Source organism: Electrophorus electricus, chromosome 23 (genome assembly GCF_041902795.1).
Source record: "Electrophorus electricus isolate QZ-2024a chromosome 23, ASM4190279v1, whole genome shotgun sequence".
In the NCBI taxonomy this organism is placed as follows: Eukaryota; Metazoa; Chordata; class Actinopteri; order Gymnotiformes; family Gymnotidae; genus Electrophorus; species Electrophorus electricus.
Genome location: NC_137519.1, coordinates 14485001 through 14512945, shown reverse-complemented (window position 1 = coordinate 14512945; position 27945 = coordinate 14485001). Strand labels below are relative to the sequence as shown.

The window sequence follows — 27945 nt, the reverse complement described above, 5'->3', positions numbered from 1 at the left end:
CCAATGTATGAAACCCCTATTGTTCTGTTGTCTGTTGTCGGTGTTTGACGTTACGTTAGCGTATGTGCTACGTAGTCTTTATGTTCCATGTGAAAAACATATGTTCCATGTGAATAAATCGACTGATGAAGAATGCCTGGGAAGGGGAGCAAAAGAAAGAAAGGGAGGAAAGGAAACGCCCTTCCACAACCCCGCAGAGAGACCCTCCGTCATCCTGGCCTCACTCCAGACTTCCACAACAGGGAAGGAGGCCACTGGATCATTTTGGGAGGGGCCCTGAGTATGGTCCAGGGTCAGACTCTGCAGAGTCCTACAGATCCCAGCCAGACTATGAGGATCGGCACTCAGAAGGAGACTCTGCTGGGTCCTCTGACCCCTACATGGAATACTATGAGGGTTATGTGGATTATGAAGATAGAGGGGAGTGCAGCGACGTCAGTCTGCGGTCCAACTTGGGGTCCAACTATGTGGAGGATCCGCCAATGGAGGTGGAGGAGGTCTCCTCCAGGAGCGAGGCTCCGGGAATGAGGAGCCTCCGGCATCTAAGAGACCGCCCAAGGCTCCACCTAGGAGGTGCCGCTCAGGAGCCGGCAAACCATTCCACGCGGCACAAAGAGAGGCGACCTCGTTCGAGGAAGAGACTCCCTCTACTAGAGCATATAGCCTCGGAATTCATGCGCCTGTACCTAAGCCTCGTAGAGGCAAGGGAGAGGCTACACCAGTACTCACCCTGAGACAGGCGAAGTAACTGGTGCGCCTCCTGAAACAGGTGCGCGGAAGTCACCGCCCCCCAAATCGGCGAGGGGCGCCCCCCCACAGGTGGGTAGGACTCCAGCCCAGCGGACGACTGGGGGACAGTCCTGGGCTCCTGCCGGCTTACCTGGACTCTTTAGTGATCCTTTATGTAATTTTGTACCTGTCCCCATCACATTGTCTGTATCAGTCGCTTTATCCCCTTTTGTGTCAGTGCCTGTACCTGTCAGTGTGTCTGTCCCTGTGTCTGTTGTTGCCCTGGTCCCGGTCCTTCCCCCCTCTGTCCTTCTTGCGCTCGCCCGTGTCGGGTCACTCGGTCCTCCGGTTTCACCATTTGGCATTTGCTTTGGGGCCGTAGCCTGATAGGTGGGCACGCCGGGAGTCGCGCCTTTGTCAGGGTACGGCCATTCCTCCCAAACGTCTCCGTGTGTGTGTGTGTATGTGCATGAGTGTGCATTTGTCTGTCTGGCCACGCCCTCCCTGTGTTTCACACGTGCTCCTCATTGTGTATGGTTAGTGTGCATGTATATAAGTCTTGTGTTTGAATATGAGTGTTGTCGATGTTTGAACCCGGGTAGCCTGCGAGCCACGCATTCATCTTTGTTTTGTGTCACAATAAACATTTTGTTGTGTTTAACACGACTCGTCTCCACATCCTGCTCTGCCTCCTCACATCACAACAGCAGCCATTCCATTCAAGTGTTGAATTCCTTCACAGACATACCTCATTCTACTTAATGAGATGCTGAATAGGTGATCACCTTAACAAAATCCTATTCTAACAAGCAACAGTATAAAAACCACTGCTGCTGTTATCACTATTCTCTTGTTATAGGACCAGCTGTATGAGAAAAGCAGTGCTAGAGCAAGAGGCGAATTAGAACAGACTTGTTCTTTATTATCCATTAGGATTTAAATAACACAAAACAACTGTAAGTCGAAGCTTCTTCGTTGTAGCAGCGTTGCACCAACAGGCATTTGAGGTCTCGACCGCTAATGCACAGCGCTGTGTCTCCGAACCTGCAGGAATATAGAGTGACAGGTGGTAATGAGGAGCAGGTGTCTCCTGTCAAAAGGAAGGTGATTGTGAGCGGGGCAGTTAGTGGTACGGCCCCTGTCTGGAGTGGACGTGTCCCTCCTGGTTGGAGACCGGGCTACCATGACACCCAAAAAGTAAGTGCAGTCAAAATACAGCTACAGACCGAGCCAAAAGAGTTGAAAAGAAAGGTTCTTAATGAGGAAAAGAAAGGTTCAGTTGTAGCTTTACTGGCAGAGGGATACAGTGAGCGTCAGGTTGCTTCTATCTTGAAAATTTTCAAAAACTACGGTTCATTAGAACAAAGTCATGACCCTGGACTACTACAACGACTCTGATGTTGGATTTGCCCATAATAAATGTTGCTTTTCTCCGCACATGCGTCTGCCTCCTCACCGCTCACTGTTACAGAAAGCATAACAAGATGCATGAAAGCTGTGATTAAAAATCAGGGTTATTCCACCAAATATTGATTTCTTGACTCATCCTAAGTTGAAATATTAGTACTGTCTTGTTTATAACTGAATATGAGCTTGTTTTCTTTGCATTATTTGTGGTCTGAAATTTCTGTAACTGATTTGTTATTTTGACCATTAGTCATTTTTATAAAAAATGCTCTAAAATACAATATTTTTATCTGGAATTTGGAAGAAATGTTGCCAGTAGTTTTTTAGAATAAAACAAAACTGCTCAGCCTGGTCAAACACATACCCATTAATTGTAAAACTAGAGAAACTGATAATTTTGTAGTGGTCTCTTATTTTTTTCTGGAGCTGTATATATTTCATAAGACCCAACATTGGCCATGTTTATGGGTCTCTGGTTTCAGACAGGTCTTAGGCAACTGGGTGTTAAGCATGACAGTCATTTGACTTCTGTTCAAGTTTGTTTTGATACATGTGAATATAGCACATCTTGGCAGGTTGTACAGTTGCACGGTTGGCATTTACTGTGACGGTGGAAGTGATCGTTAGGGGTTTTTGGTGGAGAGCATCTAACTCCCTCCTATTGGGGCAGACATGGATGACAGGACAACAACAGTCCTCCACCAAGCACTCCGCGGTTGCATGTCAAGTTGAACGATAATCCTAAATGAGAAAGATTAAAGGTTACGTCTTGGATAGAAAAAGGCATCACATGTTAAACATATTTATCAGAACACTTCTTTCATGGAACTTCCACCACTAACCTCAGAATATGGCATAGAAAGCACACAATTCCTACAATACCATCAATGAAGATCAACTATGTGTTCAAAAACCAATTCAGATGTGCTAAACCTACCTACATCCATATCACAATTTTTAAACATTCGTAATATAAAAAACTAAGATATACAAAATAATAGTGAAATCAACCGCATTGAGACAATGGGAGGAAAATGTATTACTATCCCCTGACGCTGAGTTTTATACTGAAGTGTGTAATAATAATTACCACATGACCAGCAACACTAACCTCCAATGCATCCAGTACAAAATAATACACAGAATTCATTACACTACACATAAGATGTTTAAAAGGGGATTCACAAACTGTACAATCTGTACATACTGTACTCCAATCACAACTGACAATTACATCCATGTGGCAAAGAACACTTATTAACCGGTTTTGGCAAGAAGTCATCACCCAAACATCCCATGCTTTAAAGAACACTTTCCATCCAACAACATCTTTATGTCTCCTAGGAGACATGTCATCAACCAATAAGAGAGTAGAAGAAAACAGGATACTATGTAATAATTGCTGAAAATATATACTTATGAATTGGAAAACAAAAAATAACATTAGTTTTACCCACTGGAAAACTCTATTAATAGACTACATATCAATGGAAAAATTCTCCTAATTATCCAATAGCAAAACCACTAACCTAGACTGGACACCTTTGATAAAAATCACACACAGCCTATCCATAAACTAGAAATATCCCACTCTAGTACGTGTGCATATACATTCAGACATACATGCACTTGCACATACACCCCCCCCCCCCCCCCACACACACACATAAATACACACATCATTTCTGTAATGGTGCACGTGGCTAATATTTAAAAATCTTTTATCTTCTATTTCCTGTTCATCTGTTTGTCTTTGAAACTATATTTGTCTGTCTTTTTCTCTCTCTCTCCTATTCCCACATTTCCCCTACACTATTTAGGACTGTCCATATGATTTATAAACCCCCTTATAGTTATACACAGTGAGACTTTCTAAATAAAAAATAGCAATACATTTGAACAATATATAGCATACAGTTTACTGTACTTCCAGACCACTGAAGACCCTGATGAGCTAAAGGCTGAAATTACAGGGTTGGGTACTGTATTTGCACATGTGAATGAAGAGTTACGGTCCTTTCTGCAGTCTAAGAGAAAAGCCATCAGAGGGATTGCACAATAAAAGCCCAAATGTGAATAAAAAACAAACAAAAAAACAAACCAAACAAAAAATAAATAAAGTTTAAAGTCTAGAAGTCTGTCTATTGTTAGGGGAAAGCCTTTGCAAGAAAGCTCTTTTTATAGTGAGTAGTGAGTGACTACAGCATTTTGCACTCTCTGCCACCAGAAGATACAAAAGATCAGGAAAAAGACGCTAATTCAGATGAATTGACACAAAAGCATGTACAAGTTTTCACTTTTAGTGTTTGGGAGAATGTCATGGACCTTCGATGTGTTTCTCAAAGCTAAGGTTGCTGTTAAAAGTAACACCCAGGTTGTTTGTTTTTTAAAACAGTTTTGGCCTCTGCTGATAGGGTTGCTTAATGCACCAGTTTAACATTGCTAAGTTTGACATTTACAAAACAAAGAATTCAGTTTTGTTTTTTTCGTCTGCAAGAAACTGATACACCTATGATTTGATCAGACCTATGATCAGAGGACTAAGAGCCCTTAGAGGATTAATATCTAGGGACATATCCAGCTTCATTTTTTGGGGGAATGTTTTGTTAATTATCCTGCCTAACAGGAACATTTCTATATTACATAGTGCTGTTCCCAAGATCAAACCTTGAGGCACTCCATAAATCAAAGCATGTTACCTAGATAAATGAGTTCCAAGTACAACATTATATTCATGGCCAGTTTAAAACAGCCAGAGAGGGAATTCCTCCTTTTTAGCTGATTAAGTAGTATCTTGTGGCCAAAAGTCAACTTACTTGAGTTTGCTCTAAGCCTCAGATATTTAAAATCCTAGTACCCATGCTGCAAGTGTCCTAAGTGCACTACAACTCACAAAATTCTGTTCATCACCCAGAGGACAACCCAACCAATCAAAGACAGTTTACAAGATCATCATTACCGGACTATTAGCTACACCTGTTTTTCAATAACCCAGTATATTTAAACCTGTCAAGTCCGTTTCCTCTTTGCGAAGTATTGCCTCCAGTGTTTACTGTGTGACCTGGGCGGTTTTCTCCTGTTTGCCTGTTTGTGTTTTGGATCTTGTTTCTGTATTGTTTCTCTCCACTGTTCTTTGCCTGCCCCCTTTGGATTTGTTCTGGTTCTGGTTGCCTTCTGGTTTATGTCCTGGACTGTGTATTCTTGGCATCATCCTACTGTTTCTGACCCTTGCATGTGTACTGACTATCGTTCAGGATATTCCTGCTCTAAATAAACCTGAACCTCTTTTATCCGCTAGCATCTGAATTTGTCTGCCCCGTCACAGCTAGAAATATCCATGTGTGATGCCATTGTTTTATTGTTTTCAACCCAGTAAACAAGGTTGAGTTTTGTCAGTGTTTCCAAAATTTTGCCCATGTTATTAGTGTGTGGAGCTTTGAAACCACTACATGCCTTAAGTCTGGCCTTAAATTTGTCACTGCCCTCAGCTTGCATATCAGGCTACTAATTTCCAAAGATATTTAACTTAATTTTATTGGCGTTCAACATTGTTATTCAGTGGTTGGGGGAATGAAGGAGGGTTTCTACATTTCGTGTGTGTGAAATGATGATCTGAAGACCCTCCAAGATGATTAGAAGTACTGAGCACTGTGCAGATATCAGCATCTTTGCCATGGATATGCAGAAACTCTCCTACTCTGCTCCCAGACCTTACTGCCCAAAAAATTCATCTAAACGCATTCACCATGCCCATTTTTCATGCTCTTCAACATAAACAGAGCCTGTCAGCAGGTTGCATTTTGGAAATTCATTCTCATCCTATAATCCCATGAGGCTTTCCTGCAGGCCTCGCTGCAACCATGTGGGCCTCTCCAGGAGTGTGTGTATGTGTGCGTGCTGGCGTGTTCCCAAACTTGTCTTGTCACGCAGAAAAAAGCTGCACAGATTGCAGAAATCCTAATTATCCATGGGGAGCCATGGCTGGCAGGATCGCTTTAATGCGTCAAGAGGAAAGCGCCCAGTGTTTGGCTTACAAGTGAAGTAAAACAGGGAAGAGTACACCGTGTGAAACGTTCTGCTTTAGAGCCTAACAGGCACATTTTAAAACCCTCACCAAGCAGCTCTGCCAGGGACATGGGAAAGGCAAGACACACTTCTTACTTCACTAACCAGCGAGTGTTAAACCGAGGTGTGCTTAGACACTCAGGTGTCACACAGGTGTGACAGATCTGACTTTAAAAATTGTGGATCTATCTCTCAACTCTTCTCATGAACTAAGACAGTAAAACAACAAAAAGAAAGGCATCAGAATGAGACACATTGGCATACATTATTGGATGAAGACGGTTTTCTCTGCTGGTTTTGTTTAAGGATGCCTTTTCCCCCTCAGTGTTCTGATGAAGGTCACATGCAATGACTTTCAGATTACATTCATATCACATTATGCATGATAATAATTATGCATGATCAGTCAGAGATTGATCAGTTTCTCAAAATTATGAAAGTATCAAATTAAACTGTTTAATTTCCTGAATTTCATGTTTGACCATAATTTATGCCTGCTTTCCTGACCCATCACTATTACTGCATAGTTATTAAAAACTCCATAGATCCAATGATCTGTACTATTACCCTGCATTGAGGGTCAGAACTACAAAGCAGTCATATGTTGCTTCAATTTGAGATCAAGATAATTGTGTTTAAAGCGATTTATCTGGGCAGGAAGTATTGGCACCGTGAGAAAATCTTTTTAGCTGCCACCTGCCTTATTTTCCCTTGTCAAAGTGATCCCACAATTTTAGATCCATTAAAGGCAGGGGCTCTGTTGTTCCTGTTTTGTGGATAGATTTTATAAGTCTTTTGTAAGATTTAGATCTTTATCGTGTTTGAAATCTTTGACGTTCTTATAATCATTAAAGTTCTTTGATCATGTATTCATAGTTAATTACATAGCTAAAATAAAAAAACATTGAATAATAATGAAGAAAAAAATTAAAAAAGAGAATGTTGAGAAAGATTACATTAGAAATAGCAGTCACTAGTATTACCTGTTAAATAATAGAAACAAATAACAAATAAAAATTTGTCTTCAGGAGACAGTAGTTTGAAGGGGGATAAAATGTTCAAGGTGAATATAGCCATTCCCCAAGACCCATCGTAGTGAAGCCAGAGACAACACTGTCAAAAGCAGCGTTTAAAAAAGTGAAATCTAACAATAAATGAATAGAAGCACATACATGAAAGAATAATAGAATTAAAAACATACCAAGTAAATCCAGACAGACGTCTCCTGTACCCCCAGCACCTATAGTGTTGCAGAGATTGCTTCAGAGCAACAGGAAAAACAATTCATATGTGGAACTGGCTATATAGAGCTGACAGATATATTGTTTTAAATAATAATGTATGTTATTTTTTAAATTTAAATTGCAGGTTTTATGTATAAAATTAGTTCAAAGATCAGTAAGCCACTCATGTATGGTTATGTGCAGTAGTGCATTAACATGGTTTTGTTTGTTAATATGAAATACTAAACAATAAAGTAGAAAGTGTTACAGAGTTACCAAAACCAGTGAAATTTTCTTACATGACACTAGTGAAAACAGGACATTTTGGTCTCTTGCGTGAATTTTACATTTAAATTTACATTTACATTTACTGCATTTGACAGGCACTCTTATCCAGAGTGACTTACAAAAGTGCTTTGTCATTTACTCATATAGTACAGCCTAGTACAGTACAGTAGGTTAGAGTCCAACATACCAATGAACTAGAATACTGTAGAAATACAGGGATCACTGCTGATGCCTAGAAGTGCAAAATACATAAGCTCTATAACAGACAACAATCAGTGCAATAAACAATAAGTACTAGAGTTTGTTAATCAACAAAGGAACAGTCAACATCAGTGTAGTAAACAATACCCTACAATAAGGACTAGAGTTTCAGTTAGTCAACATAGCAACAGGGTCAGAGCTCATTTAAATATTCCACAAATAGATAGGTCTTCAGTCTGTAAGCGTGAATAATGCAGGACTGCCGAGCAAGGGATTCAAGACAACTAGTCAGGCATGAGTTTCTGGGAACTTAGCTTCCTTGCAGGCAGTCCATAGGCCTGTGTGATTGGTGAACAAATCTTTCTTTTGAGCCGATTCTTCTTAATAAGCCAGCTGAGCTGGTTAACAAGTCTGTCCAAACTAAACTTTTATGTCAGATCTATCTTATAATACTTATTTAAGAATTCTAATACATTTGTAACAATTTATTATTTTTTAAACTTTTTTTAATTTCACATCTTCTTTGTACCCTGGCTATATTATATCTATGTTTATATAACAATTCAAGAAGTGCAAAAGGTATTGTGTTAAATTACTGGCACTACAACCATAGTGAGGATGTATGCAAGCACACAATTTTGGTCAGCCACTAATCCAGAACAGCATGGTTTCATTTTGTTTTGTTCCAGTACTGGGCTAAAACAAGGAGCAGACTGTTAGTGACGTTCATGAGATCAATGAGATGGCGTGTAAAATGTTTGGAAATCCTGGAGAGCATTAATAACTCACACTAAAATAAAACTGAGCTGATGATTTGATTGCACACAGGCATGCAGAGTGGTAGAGTGACAGTAGAGTTGCAAGAGTTGCAGTAGGGTGGCAGTCTTAGCAGCATTCTGAGTATAGCCAATGAATGGACTTTTCATGAAGTTACAATGAGTGACACTGCTGAAGATAAAAATGTGTTAAAAAGTGTTATTGGGACCTTTAATTCCAGCTCTCCTTTTAAGGTGATAGAAGACTGCTTGGGTGATTGTTTTGATGTGGCAAATTCAGTTATGTCAGCTGCAATGAATAAAGTAGATTAAACTGTAAGGAATAAAGCAGAATAAAATAGAGTAGATTACAACTCTCAGGCTAACACAGTATTTCCACTGGCAAGCACATACCTCTATAATACATACAGATTCCTCTGCATTAGCAAAATGTGAGTCACTTCGTTTTGGAACATCCAGTCTTTTCCTTGTTCCTTGCCAGATAATGTCACGTTTACAGCTTAGTGTTAATACTATGTGTGTGTGTGTGTGTGTGTGTGTGTGTGTGTGTGTGTGTGCTGATGGGCATGTGAAAAATGAGAATGTGAAAAAAATATATGTGTGCTGGTGTTTGTATAAGATTTACGATGTGTGTGTGTGTGTGTCCACTTCCTCGTGCATGTGATGCTGGTACTACAGGTATGCAGTGATTGGCAGCGCTCCAGTGTTTACACTGCAGTCTATGTCTGACAGTCTAAGAACACACTGTTCTTCTTCCCCTCCCCATCAACATCTAGAGCTGCATGTGTTATGTTTGGCTGGAACAGACTAAAAGCTAAACACTTAAACAGAATTTCAAAATGACAGCAAAGTGATGGACGAAACACCCCCCCCCCCACACACACACCCACACCCACACACACACACCCCACACCCACGCACCCCACGCACACACCCCATACACACACACACACACACACACACATACACCCCACACACACACACATACACACACACCCACACACACACACCCCCCCCACACACACAAATGGCTTATTTGAGTCAGTCCAATCAGAAATGTTCTAGGATGACTGTGTGCAGCTCGGTTACATACGTTGAGTATTAAAGGGAAGGCGCACAGAAGTGCGGCAGACCCCAATGCTGAGCTCCTCACCTAGGGCTTCTGGGGCTTTGAGAGAGCGATGCAGCATTCTGTATTTCACAACCCTGCTAAACTTGTAGCTTTAAAACTACGAGCTTGACCACTTTTCACCAAATTCACAGGGCTGCTTCTCATGCTTCTGCACAGCGGAGGACTTCAGGAGCGCCATGGAGTGCTCTTGACTCTTACAGTTGCCATTTGTCAGACATTTTGTGTGGCATTTGTTTACTTACATCGGTGAGAAGTCAGAACAGATTAGTTACACCTTCACAGTTTACTCACCTAAAATATGTGCGCATTAAGAAAAGACAATATTCGAATGGCATTATCTGATCAATGCCCTGTTTCTGTCACACCATCCCTAATCCTCCTTGCAGTTTCACACTTTTGCACGCTCCACAAGCATTTCAAGACCCCTCCTTGCTCCACAGCTCTGATAAGCAGAAGTGGTCACAGTCTTGAAGCACTTACTACATGTACGCGGTCATCTGTACGCTGGCATGGCCTGTTCTCTCCAATCAGACTATTCTGTTAACATATCAGACACTTTAAACCTCTTGATTCACCAATCCATGTAGATATGATTATCAGTCAGCATGCTCAATCCATCAAAAGAGTCATAAATACAAATTCATCCACTGGGAAAAGTAGTCCCAACTCTTTGGATATTTCTCACTATTACCGTTACAATGCTAAAAAATAGAAAAGTGGCAAATCTGCTTTGACTTTTGAATCTCTCTTACCATGGTTATACTCAGGAGGATATACCATGGAGTATCACTGGAAGCTTATCCTTTCCATTCTACTCTAGTCATCTTATATGTCCCAGTCTTATAGGCTATGACAACTGCACCAACTCTATTCTAATTCTGGCTCTAATTATATAAAATATATTTACAATGACATTTGAAATGTCCCTGAGCACAGGACCTAGGTTTGGAGTGTGAATCACATTTGCAATGTGTCTGAGGTCAGGACAGTAGAGTAGATATATAGTCCTTAATTCCTTGATTCTTTTTGTACACTCAAACATTTTCAAACTCACCTCTTTCAAACCTAGCGGAATAGTTTTACTACAGAGAAATATCAGCTAATCTCTGCCAAATCAACAATCTAAAATACGGAAAACATGACATGAAAGAAAATGCAAGTTGATGCCTCCACCAACACAATGATGGAGGAGTAGAATATCTAAGAAAACATTCCCTCTTGGTAGTGCACATGTCTGAACCCCAGGTGCCTGCCTCTCCGGCCATGAGAGATAGACAAAGCAGAAACTTTGCCGATAAAGACTGTTGCGAATGCCACTGCAGAAGAGCACATTTGTTCGCACAGACTGGCTTGAGAGCTTTTGCAATAGCTGACACACATTTAACTTTAGATTAGACTTTAGAGTTACTGCCCTTGCACTGCTTCTGATGCACATTTGATCAATAATGGTGCACTCTGCATGAGAGATTCTTGTGGGGCATTGTAAAGTGATGGGATCAGTGGAAAAGGGTTACCAGGGTTATTTAGAAAGGGTTACCAGGGTTACCAGGGTTATCTGGAAAGGGTCCCCATGGCATCGTTATTCATCTCTGGAGGAGATTTGGCAGATCCATTAAGAACTTCTGAGCGCACACCTGCACAAACAACATCTGATTCAGCTCAGAATGTATAATGGCAATACATATCCTATATGCAGGGTAAGACTGTCAAATGTGAGTGCCCTAAACATTTTAAACATTCTAAGCAGTTACGTTTACATTTACATTTTCATCACTTAGCAGACACTCTTATCTTGGAGCGACTTATAAAAGTCCTTTGTCATCTATTCAAAGAATGTGTCCTAGCCAGTACAGTAGGTTAGAGTCAAAGATACCACTGATCTAGAATACTGATGAAATACAGGAATCAAGGCTGATACCTAGAAGAAATGCAAAGTAAGCATAAATTATTCATCAAACAAGAATTTGCCCATTTGCATGTAGCTACCAAAAGAGGGCACAGCTGACATGGAAAAAATCTTTGATTGAAAAAGGCAAATATGGCAAGAGTTATGCAAATGCCCAAGTCTGGGTTACTACATTCCAGACATGTGGAAGACCCTCCTCACAGACAAGACCCTCAGAACAGACAAGACCCTCCTCACAGACAAGACCCTCCTCACAGACAAGACCCTCAGAACAGACAAGACCCTCAGAACAGACAAGTCCCCCTCAGCATAGGCTGTTTTCCTCGATTCACATTTGTAGAGAACAGTGAAGATGTCCTTCACATGACTGTGGAGGTTTAATAATGAAAGTCTCTGCCATATCCTTACTCCTAATCGGAGACATGACAGTAGTTATTTGGAAGTACTGGAATATGCAAAAATGGATGCCGGGGGTGCAGATTTGATGTTTGCTGGAAGGGGGGGGGTGCAGAGAAACAGGCCACGACTCCACAGTCTCCTGCTGTGTCGGATTACACCCGTCAGAAACACCGGGGAGTGGTGGGGGGAACCGGATTCTTGGCCAGTAAAAACTAGCCGTCCTCCCTAGTGACAGGAGGTGCCAGCAGAGTATGAAGCATTGAGCCCTGGTGCCTGGAGCCTTTGTCGTGTTAAAGGAGGCGGTTACAGACACCCGTCAAGATCGGTTACTTCAGTTTGCACACGAAAATGAAAGAAGTAATGTCGAAAGGACTGAGTTGTATTTGCTACCCCAGTGTGCTGTAAAGGCCATCTGTTGGGGAGAGAGGTGTTACACACAGTTTTGGGGGATTTGTATAGCTGTGTTTGGATGGTGGGGGACAGGGAGGACAGCCGCAGGATTTGTAGAGGAACTTTTCGGGAATGCTGAAAGGTGGGGTGGGGTTGCATGGAGGTGTTTATGGTGTGTTTGTGTTGGCACTCAATGGAGTCACTGTGTAAAGTAACACTTAGTTTGCATTGCTTATGAATCAGTGATATTGTTCCTTTAGAGTCACTGCGTGGATGCCATCTGACCAAAAGAAGCCATGCAGGATGGTCAGGATTTCACACTGGGTTCCCCGCAACAAAACACATCGGCAGGTTGCCACGCAAAGCAACGAGACTGACATATCGAAAATTCTCTCTCTTTCTCTCTCTCCATCTCTCTTCTGTGTTACATTTTGGCAAAAAAACCCACCAAAAAACGTTTGTCTATTGTTTTTGGTGTGGTTGACCAGACAATGAGAGGACCAACCTCAAGGACTTTGATGCACTCTGATACTTAAGAAACAACAGAAACCTTAAAGTGTTGTGGCTCTGGCTACAGCATCACTAACACAAAGACATCCAAGCACATGCACACACCTCCACATATGCTGGCTTACGCATCGGCAAACAAGAATCTACTTGAAGCATATTTGATGCACAAATATGTACCAGATAAACACATCTGAGTTACGACGCTTTAAAGATGCTTAAGTTAAGATGCTTTTCCTTTCGATAGGACTTGATTTTCGATAGGACAAGAAGTTACTATAGACATTTCCTGAAATTGCAGAATTTCATAAAATGCTTACATTATGGCCATTAAATAGGAACATATGTTAAATAGGAAAGTTGTCACAATTTAGGTCCTCACTAAATGCAAGGCCCTCAATTGTTTGCCAGCAGGGAATTTTCTACATATAAACTATGTTTGTGATTTACAAGATATTTCTGTAGTTGAATGATGAGAATGCTAAGAGTAGCAGAATGAAGAGATGGCATTATGATGTAGTGATAAAAGGTAACTGATTTCACATTAGCACATTTTATCACTTTTATATTTGCTTTAGCACAATTTGCATAGATTGATGTAAGATTTTATTCTTTTGTGTGGATTTACAGATAGGTTTATCTGGTAGATAGATAACAACCGGTCAGTTAGTAACTTGTCATTTTCTCTGATCTGCACCTTCTTGACTTTTTCACGGTCTTTCTACCACTGTTTTTAACTTCATGACTGGAATTCCATAGACAGACAATATGCAGGCATCAGGACATTCCAAGGCCACAAAGTATGTCCCTGACCGATCTTTTGACAGAGATTATTCAGGTAGTCTGCATACCGACAGGGTACACAGTGTGTTTCACGGTATACATGGTGTGAGTGTGGGTGGACCGTGGCATGTAGTGTTGTTCGTGCTGCCTGGATGTCTCTAGTACTTAGAGAACAGGATGTTCTGCATGGGACAAAGGCAGAACAAGTTAGTTGAGCCACCTCACACCTAATCCACCTGCGAACATTCAGCACTGGGTGGATCACACATGTGGATTGAGGGAGTGGTCTTAATAAATTAGCCTTTGAAATTGCACACCTGGTGAGTAATTGTGGGCAATTTCTGGCTTCCTTCCTGTTCTCAACATCCTCTCATACTTTGCTTTTCATTTTTTATTTTTTATTTTCACCATCTCTGGAAGAAGATCTGAAGATTTATAGCTTACCTGCTGAGTTTGGGAGACTGTGTGGGTGTGTGTGCACAATAGTACGCGGGGGTATGTGTGTGTGTGAGGGAGAGAATTTACAGATGGGTTAACTCAACTACCAGATTTTTTGCAGAACTTGAACTTTTTGGTCTACCTGAGTTGGGAGAGCCAATCAGAGTACAGTGAGGTATTGGAAATTATTTCTATACATAATACATAATTTATATTTAATTTACATTCTTTTTTAGAGCCTTTTCACCATGTTCCTTTCAAGTGCATAAAAAAGACCACAGAATAAATGTTGCTTTGTATCTGTGACTGTGACACACTAATGCTAGCCACTAATGTTCAAACAGATTCATACAATACACCAGAGATAATCACCACAGAGGTGCTTAGATCGCTCCCAACAGAGGATCTTGCTGAGATCCTTATGTTATCCCAGGACCCAGTACTCACACACATCCGCACACACACACACACACACACACACGCGCACACACACGCACACACACGCACACACACCCGCACACACACACACACACACACACACACACACACACACACACACACACACACACACGCGCACACACACACACACACACACACACACACACACACACACACACACACACACACATGCATACACGATTAATGATAAAACTTAGGGCTCATAGTTGAATAATGCACACTGAAAAACAGGCAGAGACCTGCAGAAGGAGGCAGGCTGGCTGGCTTAGAGCAACGTTGCTCACCTGTTAGCCGATGCTGTAGGTTGACAGTGAAAGCCTTCATTCAGAGTGCTGTCATTAAGAGCCCCTGTTAACTCAGGCAAAAGCGAGGAGGATCACACTGCCATGCTGTGTCACACTGAGGACTCAGCAGAGCTAGAACGAGAGCAGCAGCACTAAAAGCAGGGTGAAAGAGGCCAGTACAGGGCCTGCCTTTTGTAAAGAGAGATAAATAAATTGAGTGAGAATGAGGGACGAGAAGCGGGTGGGTGGGCAAGAGGGTGGGGTGGGGAGTGGGGGGTGGGGGGTGGCTAAAAGTGAAATGAAACTTTGGCCATTGTGCTCTGAGTAGATCTGTCTGCGAGTAGCCCCTCCCCTCTCTCATGGTGATCTATATATATACACACACTCTGCACAGCCAATTCAGTCAGTGCTTGAAGTGAACGTGCATGCTTGTGTGTGTGCGTGGGTGTGTGTGTGTATAAACCCACAGGCACCTGAGTCTGTAGGTGAAAGCAACTGCAAGACCAAGCACATGGTTGCTGTGTTCTGAGAAATCTATTAGAGAGAGAGAGAGAGAGAGAGAGAGAGAGAGAGAGAGAGAGAGAGAGAGGGAGAGAGAGGAGCAAGACAGAGCTACAGCTTCCACGAGGGGAGTGGGAGAGTCACAGGCAGAAAGAGACAGAGAAAAGAAAAAGAGAAAAAGTTGTTCCAAGCTTCACGGCCTGCGCGATGGACGACTGTGCCCTCTCCTTCTGGATTTACACAGGAGTGATGTCGGTGTTTGTTGGCAGCACATTGAAGAAGTTCCTGACGTCCCACGTGAGTTCCATGCCCTCACTGGTGGCATGGCTGGGGGCAACGCTGTTGGTGGAGAGGCTGTGCACCCTGTGCATGCCAGCTGTGCTGGCACTAGCTGTGCTCTGTGCCATCTGCTGGCTCTATTCTTCATGGGATGGCCCGCCATACACTCTGCCTGTGGAAGAGAAGGCAGTCTTCATCACAGGTAAGGAGAAAGAGAGAAAGAATAAGAGAAAGAGAGAAAGAATAAGAGAAAACAAAGAAATAAGACAAAAGTGATTGAGCAAGAGAAGCAGAATGTAAATTGATCAGATCAGCACCTCTACTGAATGTGAGATCTCACAGAAATAAATCTCATAACCTTTCTGTCTCAGAGTTATCTCACTGGTGCCGATGCTATTTCTCAATCTGCAGGACTGTTTCATTTTTCCCAAACTGTTTTTTTCAGTGTATCTGACATTCAAGTTTGCACATGCAGTAACTATATAATAATTGAATTATCCACTGACAAATTAGTGAATATAGCAAGTGAATTTAATGCTCCTGTTTCATTGTGGCATATGCGATGCGCTACATTTGCAAAGCACTTCAGAGTATAAAATTTTATGTGGGAAAAAGATTTTTCAAACTATTTTAGTTTTTCTGAGAGTTGCCAAAAGGTTTTCTCATAGATGTAGCCTGAACAATGCAACCTGACTGAAATCAGAAGAAAAAGTAAGACAAACAATTTTCTTCTGTTAGTAGAAATTGAGTTCCATGTGCCTCAGATACCAAGGGCACACCAATCCAGATTAGATACAGTTCCTCAAAAGACAGTGAACAAATTTTCCTGTCTTGCTTCTCTGTCTTCCTAAATAAATTGGTAGAGATGATCCAGATGTTTGATAAACACAGACAATCGTCTGTCTGAAACCAAATTATCAGTGAATGTCTACAAAAAGTAACATTTACAGTGTACACACTGTGACTGTAAGCCCAGTGTCTTCCCAGAGTCTGTAAACAAAACCTCAGTAGGTGTCCTGTGAGGTTTGTTTGTTCAATGGTGTTTTGGCTTTTATTTAATTAATTAATCTCATTTAATTAATAGAGAGGCAATCAATGAATCTGTATGCAACAAAAGCTTAATCTTACATAGCTTTAAAGAGCTGTGTTGGTAATGTGCACATGTCTCTGTGGACGTCTCAGCTTGGAGGATGGTGTCATACATCTATCCAATGTTTTCCTTCATAAACACCTGGGGAAATCCTTCCAGAACCTGTACTACTTTGCCCATATTGCCCAATCCCAAGATTGTATTAAGGCTCCAGAACATTTTTTTCTCATAAATGTTTTGGCATGGAGCAGAACTTTTGGCATGGAGTGTGTCCGCTTGCTTGAGTGTGTGTGCGCACGCGTGTGTGTGTGTGTGAGAGAAAATTCCTATGATGTCTGTTTAAACTATCTCCTTGCATCAGGCTTATGCCAATGCAATATTGATTACTGATTTATAAACAGGATTTCTCAGAATTTGTATTTAAATAGGGACAGGAGTGACTCCTCTGACCATAGTATTTAATTCATGCATACATCCCTCACTACAGGACTCTAAAACACCCCTTATACTGCTTATAAGTTAAATCTCTAAACAATTCCTTGGTTACCAATCATTTCAGCTTTGATGCAGCTGCATGACTGTGTATGCAGGGATAGCAGAGTTGATTGTGGCACCCACGGAAATATCTTGTCAAAATCAAAGCTGCCCTTTGCCCTACTGAACAAACCAGGCTGCAATTAAGCAAGTGACTGGTGAAATGAATACCGCCCACAAATGATAAAATAACAAATATTTTCATTGCACTCACATTGTTTTTTTGTTCTCTCTCACTCACCCCTCCCACCCCACCCCCACAAATCCCCCACCTCTAGCTTGAAATACAGATCAAACACTGAGGCACTACACCAGAGCTGTGTTGCATCTTTCATACCCTCTTCTCCTAGATTACGTTTTCCATGAACTAGGGAAAGAAACTTTTGTTTTGCATGACTAAGCGCATTGAAAACCTGCTGCCGCCAACCAAGCCCATCTGGAAGTGGGTGGTGGTGTGGAGGTATCGAGTGATTTGCTCAAAGACACAGCCACGGGTGCCTGAATACGAGCAGTCCTCTGTTGTAACAGCTATGTCCCACGGTGCACGCCCAGGACCAGAGCTGTAGCCCTCCCCTTTCTAGTAAGTAGCCCTGGGAGGAAATAAGCCCAGTGAGTATATGTAGGTCACACTGTTCATGCCAGCATATAAAGTTGTTTGTTCTGCCCCTTGTTGATTGAGGTCCATTTAGAGGGCTGTTCCTTATCTGCTTCTTGGTGCCTGAGTCACACACCCACTGAATGGAGCTTCATTCTTTGTGCCTACTTCAGCACTCTGTGTTTGCTTTCTTCTGTAGGCAAACTACACCAGGAGTACTTTACCAAAATAAAGAGCAGGGCCTTTCAGATGTAGATGAGCTACTTTATGTAGTCAAATCACCACCTTTAGTATCACTAAAGGTATAGTATCAATGTTCTGGTATTAAAGGCGTGGCAAGTGGCCATTATGTCTTTGTGTTAAAGATGGTAAACGGACCAGTTTGGGCCTGGTCATATATTACAAGGGAGATTGTGGCCATACCTTTGGAAGGGCCGGTTGTTAGAGGATTTTAAGAAAGATCTCAGTTGGCTTCCTTAAATCCATAGAAAGCTGTCTACTGGCATGGCACCCAGGCCCAAATCCACAGTCACGCACCTGAGGGTATTTTTTTTCCTTCTTATAATGAATTTGCATATTATGATGAATTTGCCAAGCCTTGAGGAAGGTTCAGTGTGTCCCTGGATGTCTAACTCACATGTGCAACACACCCACTCCTTGAGTGTACATGCGTTCCTCAGCATGCACCAGCACACGTGCACACGCACACAAGCTGCCAGAACTTGGCACCCAGAAACCTGTGCAGGAAGGCTGAGTCTTCACCAGCCTTTGGATAGTTCACTGGGTGCATACTTGTTACTCTAGTGCTCTGCATGTCTTTTTCAAAATTCCAGCTCCTCTGATCTGTGGTACATCACAAAAAAAGTGATACAATTTTAATGGCAGGACTATCTATAGTTTTGCTAAAGCAATGCAATATGTGAGCTGTAATATTAAACCTCACATATATGAATATGCAGCAGCTAATAATTAGATAATAACAAAGTAGATAATAGCAGATAATAACAAAGTAGAAAATGAAATAAATATTCCATTACAACCAACAAACTAATAAATAAAACTATATTGTGGAAAAATATAATACCAAAAAAAAGTTAAGTCTCTGTAGTAATTTAATGTTTAAATGATGTGGCTCTGAGATATACGTGGTTGCGATGGTCACTCAGCCTCCTCTCCAAGTACAACAAAACTTGTCAAAGTTAGAAAGAAAGGAAAGTTTATTATTAAGAATTTATGTCTTAATGACTTGTTTTTGCAACAGAAGAGAAAATATTTTATGGTATTTACGCTAGACTACACTGACTGCATAATCTTTTCTGTCTTAGCAGCCACATGGAGTGGTGTCTTCCTCTATCTAGTTCAAGAATGTGGTCATTTATTCTCATTTATTCTATATTTTCTTAGAATTTTCTTTGTTGTACTTTTTTAATGATTAAATATTGTACCAGTATGGCAATATGACTTAAGACCTGATACCATTGTAATGTGTTAAATTTATTTCAACAATTTATTTAATATTTTTTTATATGCTATTGTATTTGAAGGTTTATATCTTCATGATCATTGAGATCTTGGGTGAGTACAGGATGTGGGTGCAGCTGACACTCTGCTGAGGTGGTTGAGCAGAAGTTTAATATTGTATGTGGTATAGGTCACGATTACTGAGAGATCATCAGTAAGACTGCCCGTGTTTTATAGATGAAGTTAGCTACGTTAATGGTTAACTATCACAAGCTCAAACCTAAATTTCACACAAATAAACTCAACTAATCTCACCAGAACTATCAATAAAAATATAAAACTAAGACATTCAGTACATTTTGTTAGTTAGTGAACAGTCAGTTAATGCTAGTTCACACATGGCTGATGATAGGTTTCAAACAAACTGATAAGAAATTAATCTTAGCTCAGAACTTGGTTTTAAAAGAAGTTTTCTAATCTGTTAACATAAAATAAGTTCAGTATGTGAGGAAATCAAGGTTATTTTTCCTGTCTCTGTTAGCAGCCTATAACACAGAGGGTTTTAAAATAAACAGTGTTATCTGCTTAATTCCATATTTGGTTGCTTTTTCTAAAGTTTATTGTTAATGCACCAACTTAAATAGAATTCCAAACCAAATTCTGCAAATCTTTGCCAACTCGACAATAGGTGGTTGTGCATTATAGGTACACTGTGTAGGCAACTGATGTTTAAGGGTGCATGATGCTACACTGTGTGGCCAATGCTACTTGTATGCAAATAGACATTCCATAAAATAAAAGTTGGTTTCAATATTGATTTAAAATGTTTAATCCAGATTTCAACAAGGATACTTACCACCTACAGGTTGGCAGGAATAGCATATAAAGCTCTTTAAGCCTTTAGATTAAAGGCTTGTACCACCAGTGTGAAACTCACTGATGTTATGACTTAGGTACCTGTGTATACACAGCTACACTCAGGTAGCTGTGTACACACACTTTGAGTGTATTTGATTGTGTTGCCTTTTAACTGCTTAAGCTTGAATGAAATGCTTGCGGTAACCTTCCACAATACTTGGCTGAAGTTTTTGCCCATTCCTTCTGGCAGAACTGCAGTATCTCAGGTTTTTGGGAATCCTTGTTCAGACCTTCTTTGTCAGTTCTGTCCAAAAAGTTTCTATGAAGTCCAGGTCAAGGCTTTCTGATGTTTATTTTGTTGTATTTAAGCCATTTTATCGCAACTTTGGAGGAATGCTTAGGATCATTGGCTAACTGGAAGACAATTGCAATCAAGTTTGAACTTTCTGGCCAATACCTTGAAGTACTGCTTCAGTATTTCTGGATATAGCCTCCTTCTTCGTGATGCAGGCTACTTTTTGAAGAACACCGTACCCTTACCTTGATGCTGCTTCATGGCTGGGATGGTATACTTTGAATTTTTCCTTTTTCCCTCCTTACACATCGTGGATGATTATGGATCCAACAGTTTCAGTTGGTTTCATCTGACCAGCAAACACTTTGTGAAGAAAAAGGCTCACTCTTTATCCTGGTGATCACTTCAATCTAGCTTTTTTAAAAGCCAGCCTTCTTCATTGTGTAAAGAAGAAGCCCACTGTAATGTAGGACTTTGGAATGGGCTGATGTAGATATATTGGCACCAGATACCTTTAAATCCTTCACAAGTTCCTTGGGGTTCAGTTTAATCTTTCAAACCAAAGTTCATTTAACACTGGGAGTTTTAACATTTTTAGATTTGCATTTGTAATTACAATTGCTTGTAAAGATGCTGAAGGCACCTTCAGTTGTTTGAAAATGTCTCTTACGGAGGAGCTGGGCTTGTGAGATCCTCAGTTTGTTTTCTGACTTGCTTGGATCTAAAGGAAGGACTTTACATACAGTCACAGGTGCCCTCCCCATTAACTGCTAGGTATGACAACAGGCCAATTAGAAGTTCCTAAAACTCTTTACATCAATAACAAAAATCTAGATTTTTAAAGAAACAGTCAATTTAGTATCAACCCAATTACCTATAGTAATATTAATGTATTAATATTAAAAAAAAGAATATTAAATGACCCTAGAGGCCAAATTCAAGCAAGTAGCACATCTCGCCAGTAAGTGCGGGATCTACTAAGGAGTTGGCCTGTCTCCAGTGCTGTTCTGCATAGGCCTGAACACCCTCAGTGAAATCACCATCAAGTGTTGCTACGGATACAAGCTATGGAATGCAGCAACCATCAGCCACCTCCTCTACATGTATAATATCAAGCTGTAGGCCAGATATGACTCACCAGTCCAGCTCAGCAGGATATACAGCAACAACATCGGAATGTCATCCAGACTGGATAAGTGTGGTCGGAGAGGAAAGGTAGCCAGAACTGAGGGAATTGTACTACTGGAAGGTAACATAGCAGATGATGAGGGCAGCTAAAAGTACCTTGGAATCCCACAGAAAAATGGGAATCACAAGACCACATGGAAAGCAGCTACAGACAAATACCTACAAGACTGAGGCAAATCCTGAGAATTCAGCTGAATGAGAAGAACAAGATCTAGGCTATCAACCTACAAACACCTACACTCTACCAGTCATCAGATATATCAACACCTACACTCTACCAGTCATCAGATATATCAACACCTACACTCTACCAGTCATCAGATATATCAACACCTACACTCTACCAGTCATCAGATATATCAACACCTACACTCTACCAGTCATCAGATATATCAACACCTACACTCTACCAGTCATCAGATATATCAACACCTACACTCTACCAGTCATCAGATATATCAACACCTACACGCTACCAGTCATTAGATATATCAACACCTACATGCTACCTGTCATCAGGTACCCTGCTGGCATAATAAGTTGGCCAAAGGAGGAGACAGAAGCCACTGACAATGCATAGAGGATTTCATCCTGAATCCAGCACTCTGAGACTGTACACTAAGTGGATGGAGGGAGGCCAAGGACTATTGAGTGTCAGAGCCACTATCCAGGATGAAGCAAGCAAGATCCAGGAGTAAACCAGGATGACGGCCCCAAGTGACAAGTTGCTTAGTAAATACCTCAGACAGCAGAAACCCAAGGAAGATTGGAATGAGGAGGAACCATCATGGGAGAATGCCGTCATGGGAGCATAGACAGCTCAGAGGCAGTATTAATGGAAGGACAGGAACAAGCTCTGAATACAAGATCAGTAGAGGCTGGGATCTACCATACCAGGCAGGACCCCAGATGCAGGTAGTGCAAAGATGCCCCTGAGACAATCCAGCACATAACAGCGGGATGCAAGATGCTAGCAGGCAGAGCATACATGGAACACCATAACTAAGTTGCTGGCATAGAATATAGAAACATCTGTGCGGGAAGTTCCATGGTCAAAGTGGGATCTACCCCCCAAGGTGGTGGAGAATAACTGTGATAAGATCCTGTGGGACTTCCAGATACAAACTGACAAACTGACAAAATGGTAATGGTTAATCAACCAGACATAGTAGTGGTGGACAAACAGCAGAAGAGGGCCATAGTGATACAAGTAGCAATTCCAAGTGAAAGCAATATCAGGACAAAGGAACACGAAAAGCTTAAGAAATAGCAAGGGCTGAGAGAAGAGCTGGAAAAGATGTGGAAGGTGAAGGTAACAGTGGTTCCAGTAGTAATTGGAGCACTAGGGGCTGTGACCCCCAAACTGTGAGAATGGCTCCAGCAGATACCAGGAATAGCATCTGAGATCTCAGTCCAGAAGAGTGCAGCTAGGAACAGCTAAGATACTACACAGGACCCTCAAGCTCCCAGGCCTCTGCTAGAGAAGATGAGCTTGAAGGAAAAAGACTTACTGGAGGCAGTCTTTTTTATTTATTCATTATTTTTATTTATATGATGGAAAACAATAATGCTGTTAAGAACAGATTAATATATTATCCTGTAGAAAATGACATCTACCTCAATGACACTTATCTAACAGACTTTTTTTTGTTGTTGCTGTAGCTCTGAAGCCTAGACACTGGCCCCCCAACCTCCTTTTTACACTGGCAAAACTCCATAGTGACCTAAGCCACGATGAACACAATGTTCTTATGCCATAGAGGTGTGAATTTCTAATACCTGTGACGATTAGCCACCTCTTAGCGTCTCTGTTTTATTATTTCCCTCTCATGTCTTTGTTTTCCTCTACTTCCTCATTCCGCTCCCTGGTTTAGTTTCTCCGCCCCTCGTCTGTTCCTTTATTCCAGTCCGTGTTTTGGTTCTCCCTGTTCCCATGTTCACTTGAGTCTGTTTAGTGTCTGTCTTGGTTATTTAAGATCTGTGTTTTTGTCTTCTAGTTTGTTGGTTATTGTGGTAAGTTATGTTCCTTCTGTCAGGTTTGCTTTATGCTCGTTACTGTCATCGTTGTCGTCGTCGTCATTGCTTTTCTGTTGACTCCAGTCGTGTGTTATTTTGCTGGGATCATTACAGAATAACCAACCTTAAAATGAGAATGCAGCAGGAGAGCCACGTTAAGTCTAGTCACGTTCCATTCACGTCGGCCACCTTTTCACAATGGTTTGCTCCCAGAGCAAGACATGGATTACATCAAGTCACTACTCTCTACGCTTAGAGACAGGAAGCCTTTGGCTCTACCTTCAGTTATGGCAACACCCAGTGAGTGTAACAGGGAGGGTAAGTCTATGGGAACATACATCATGCAAAGCCGTAATTACCTTCAACACCTGACTTGCCCTAATCCCCTGGAGTTTGTGAAGGTGTTGTTTCTGAAAACAGTTCTTTAGGGTACAGCACTCGAGTGGGCAGAGATAATACTCCAGCACAGAGCTCACGAGGCAAGGACAGTGGAGGGTTTTCTCTGCTTGCTCTCCACATGATTTGCTCCACCTAAACAGCCTGCTGTAGCTGCCACCCTCCCAGACTCCCTATCAGTCCCTGTTTCTGGTATGAAAGAGTCCGCTCAGGCAGTCATCGCTTCTGACTAGAGAGACACCACCCGGGCAGATCCTGCTCCAGTCCCTGTTCTTGGCCTAATGGTGGCCGACTGGCCTGTTCTCGCTGCCCAAGAGGTCTCTCATCCTGTTCCTGTTTCGAGTCTGTACCTGTAGGTGTGCCCCTGGATCTCCCTACAGCACTGTTGACCAGTGCAGCTGCGCCTCCAGACCTCCTGGTCCCACCGCTGCTGACGGGCACAGCCCCAGGCCTGCCGCTGCTGAACACCGCGTCATCGTCACCGCCTGTTCCTGGGGTGGAAGAGACCACTCCACAAGTCCCCGTGCCTCGTGCCTGGCCATCCCCTGTGGTTTTTCCTCGAGACTCCCCTGTACCCCTAATAGCTGCGACAGGTGTGCTCCCAAAGACATATAGAACTCTTTCAGCCACACCTTGCAGTGAGCCAGTGACCCTTAAGACCTCCCGGATCCCTACAGTTCCCGTGTCCATACCATTCGCCCTTCCTGTACCTCCTCTGCCCCCTTGTCTGCTTCTGTGTCTCCAGTTCCTGTGTTGCCTGCTCCTGTTCCTGGTTTAGGCCTTGTCCCTGTTCATGTGTCTATCCCCGTTTATGTGAGGATTGTCCATCCTGCTACTCTGCCTTGTGGTATTAGTGTTCCTTTGCCCATCCCAGTACCTGCACCCATGCCTGTCGTGTATTTTGTTCCTGTGCCCATCTGTCATAGTTCATATCATGTCCTCTGTCCCTGCCACAGTGCCTGTCCCTGTTCCCAATCCCAGAGTATCTCCTCTCCTTTCCTCTCCTGACTCTGTGCCCGCCTCCTCTTCCAGCCACGTTGCCGGTCCAACTCCCTTTCCCCATCCTACTTCTGTCCTGTGATCTGTCCCTACTCCACTGCTTGTCCATGGTTTAGCCGCGAGACCCATACAACTCCTATGTCTGGTTGTAATCTGGTTGTAATCCTACCCCTGGCCTGGCTTCTACTTCTCTGTTTACTCCATGTGTACCCCCCCCCCCACATTTCCTGTCCTGCCTCGTCATCCCTAGCTCCTCCTTTTATTCCAGTCCCTGCTTTGTGTAGCCCTTTTTTCTAACTCCCTGTCTTTCCTGAACTCCCACCCCTGTTCCACCCTCTGGTATTAGGCTAGTTTTTGTTCTTGTTCCTGTTCCTGTCTGTTCTGATGCCCTTGTCTGTTTTTAGTTCCTATCCCTTGGCCCCTGGTCTGTTTTTGAATATTTTTTCCTGGTTGTGTTTGGTTTGGTGTTCTGGGTTTTGCACGCTTCGGTGAGGGGTTCTGTGACGATTAGCCACCCTCTTAGCGTCTCTGTTTTTATCATTTCCCTCTCATGTCTGTTTTCTTTTACTTCTTGCTTTCGTTTCTCCGCCCCTCGTCTGTTCCTTTATTCCAGTCCGTGTTTTGGTTCTCCCTGTTCCCATGTTCACCGGAGTCTATTTAGTGTCCGTCTTGATTATTTAAGCCCTGTGTTTTTGTCTTCTGGTTTGTTGGTTATTGGGGTAAGTTATGTTCCTTCTGTCAGGTTTGCCTTATGCTCGTTACTGTCATCGTTGTCGTCGTCATCATAGCTTTTCTGTTTACTCCGGTCACGTGTTATTTTACCATCAGTGTTACCCCTTTGCCTGTGTTTTTTACCCTTCATATTCGTGTTTCCCTCATTTAATAAACCGCCTCCTGCATTTGCGTTCTGCCTCTTGCCTGTTCCTGGTGGGATCATTACAATACCACACAAATACCCCCCCCACACCCCACATGTGCCAATACAGCCACAGGCATTATCCTCTGTGATCAGGTTTCCTATAATTTCCTATCTTTTTAATTGATATATTATTTTAGCAATGGCGAGCCATGAGGGTGTGTTTGTGTGTAAGTGGTTTGCTACTGGTTGCATAAGCGTGAGCCAGCCAGTGAGCTTGTCTCACAGTATCACTGTGATAGCATTTAGGTAAGCACTAATTGCAACAGGACAGTAATACAACAGTGTGACTCTACCTTAACCTAGGGCTGGAGAATTAAACATATTTGGTGTGTGTGTGTGAGCATAAGAGGGTGTATGTTACTAGCTCTCTCCCCTGCCAGAACTCTGACAGGCCTTTCTCTTACTCAATGTCCCTGGAACAGCTCCAGTTCAGAGCAAAGTGATAGTGAACCGTCCCAAAAATATCCACACTGGTCTTCCATAACCTTTCCTCCTGCAGCTCCTCACAGAGCCACACCTGCGGGTCACTGTAGTGTCATGGCCAGGTCAGCCAAACGGGGGAGTTCCATCCAAAAGGCCTCAATCGCAAAGTTCATGGACTAAATTGTTCACCAGCAACATTTGCAGCAAGTGTATGAGCTGTTCCCTAATGGCTTTATAACAGGCTCCCACAAGCTAGTTCTGCAAGCTAGCTTAACATACACTCACTTTTGCCAAATTCACATGGGGTGCAGATATTGCCACAACAGGTGTGCTCAGGTGTGAACACAGTTGTAAAGCTTCTCTAAAAGCAGGTTGAGCTCGAAACAGTGATTGTTCTAAACATCTGTTGTGTGCCATGATATGGTGACAACATGACTTGTTAACTAATTTCAGACCTCAGTAGTGGACATGTATGATATATATATTGTATGATATTATGTCCCTTCTGTAAAACCTTCCTGCAATTTCATATCCATGCTTGGGCTTGGACAAATTAGTCTATCACTACGTACTATGGGTATGTCATATAAGGAGCCCAGCCTGGTCAAATCGGTTGAATTTAATAGATTATTGTTTGAACTAAGAGTTGTTGAAACAACACAAAGACTCATCAAACAATTCGTGTGGAACCAATGTCTACAGTTTAATTAGGTTAATCCAAAGTGTGCTGCCATTTAAACAGCACTGAATGTCATACTTAGAGCAGGATTTAAGTTCCTCTTGTGCCTGGTTATTTTTCCCTTTGCTCCCAATACAAACACACAAAAGCACACTTCCCACAGGAAGCCTTGACACACAGCTGCAGGAATGGTGTGTGTGCGTCTACTGCGATAGGAAGTGGAAAGCCAAGGTGAAGGGCCAACAAGATTGCAAGATGTCCTCAAAATACCTTGAGATAAAAGTCTGTTTGAAGTCTCCAGATGTGTGTGTTCTTACAATAATACAGTTACTCCATACACACTATGCTGTACTTATGCTCAGAGACACACACACACACACACACACACACACACACACACACACACACACACACACACTAAAGGAAAGACGAGAGCATTGACCTCCGTATGACATGCATAAAGAAAGTTGTAAAATCCAGATGGAAACTTTTTTATTACTTCAAACACTAGTAGCTTTTGTCCCTTTCAGCTGGACATTGCAGCACTTTCCAACAGAGATGTGGGAGAAACAAGCACATGCATAAAAGTTCCTCATTAAATCACCAATGACTTTTCAGCTTCTGATCTCTCTTCCTAGACATGGTGCTCTGACTGCAGATTCAGAGAATATAACTTAACAAATGATGACTCACTGATTTATGGTTCCATATAATAAAGTTCTCCT

General features: G+C 42.1%; 1 protein-coding gene and 1 long non-coding RNA gene across 3 annotated transcripts in view; one reads left to right on the top strand and one right to left on the bottom strand.

Moving 5' to 3' along the window:
• Positions 1-1209: 1209 nt before the first annotated feature.
• On the bottom strand, positions 1210-15175 carry LOC145653256 (uncharacterized). The gene is made up of 5 exons (XR_014119644.1): positions 14988-15175; positions 11368-11455; positions 7900-7944; positions 7403-7461; positions 1210-1773 (listed from the first exon to the last, which is right to left on the bottom strand). It is a non-coding gene; the product is annotated as an uncharacterized LOC145653256 (long non-coding RNA).
• A 209-nt stretch (positions 15176-15384) lies between these two features.
• The window catches only part of hsd11b2 (hydroxysteroid (11-beta) dehydrogenase 2), a 20110-nt gene continuing 7549 nt past the window's right edge, over positions 15385-27945 (top strand). Inside the window, exon 1 of one of the 2 annotated variants that reach the window (XM_081706184.1) lies at positions 15385-15969. In XM_081706184.1, the coding sequence (XP_081562310.1) occupies positions 15696-15969 (274 nt within the window). In that variant the 5' untranslated portion in view covers positions 15385-15695. The remainder of the gene's footprint in view (positions 15970-27945) is intronic. The other variant, XM_027018671.3, reaches the window with a different exon arrangement.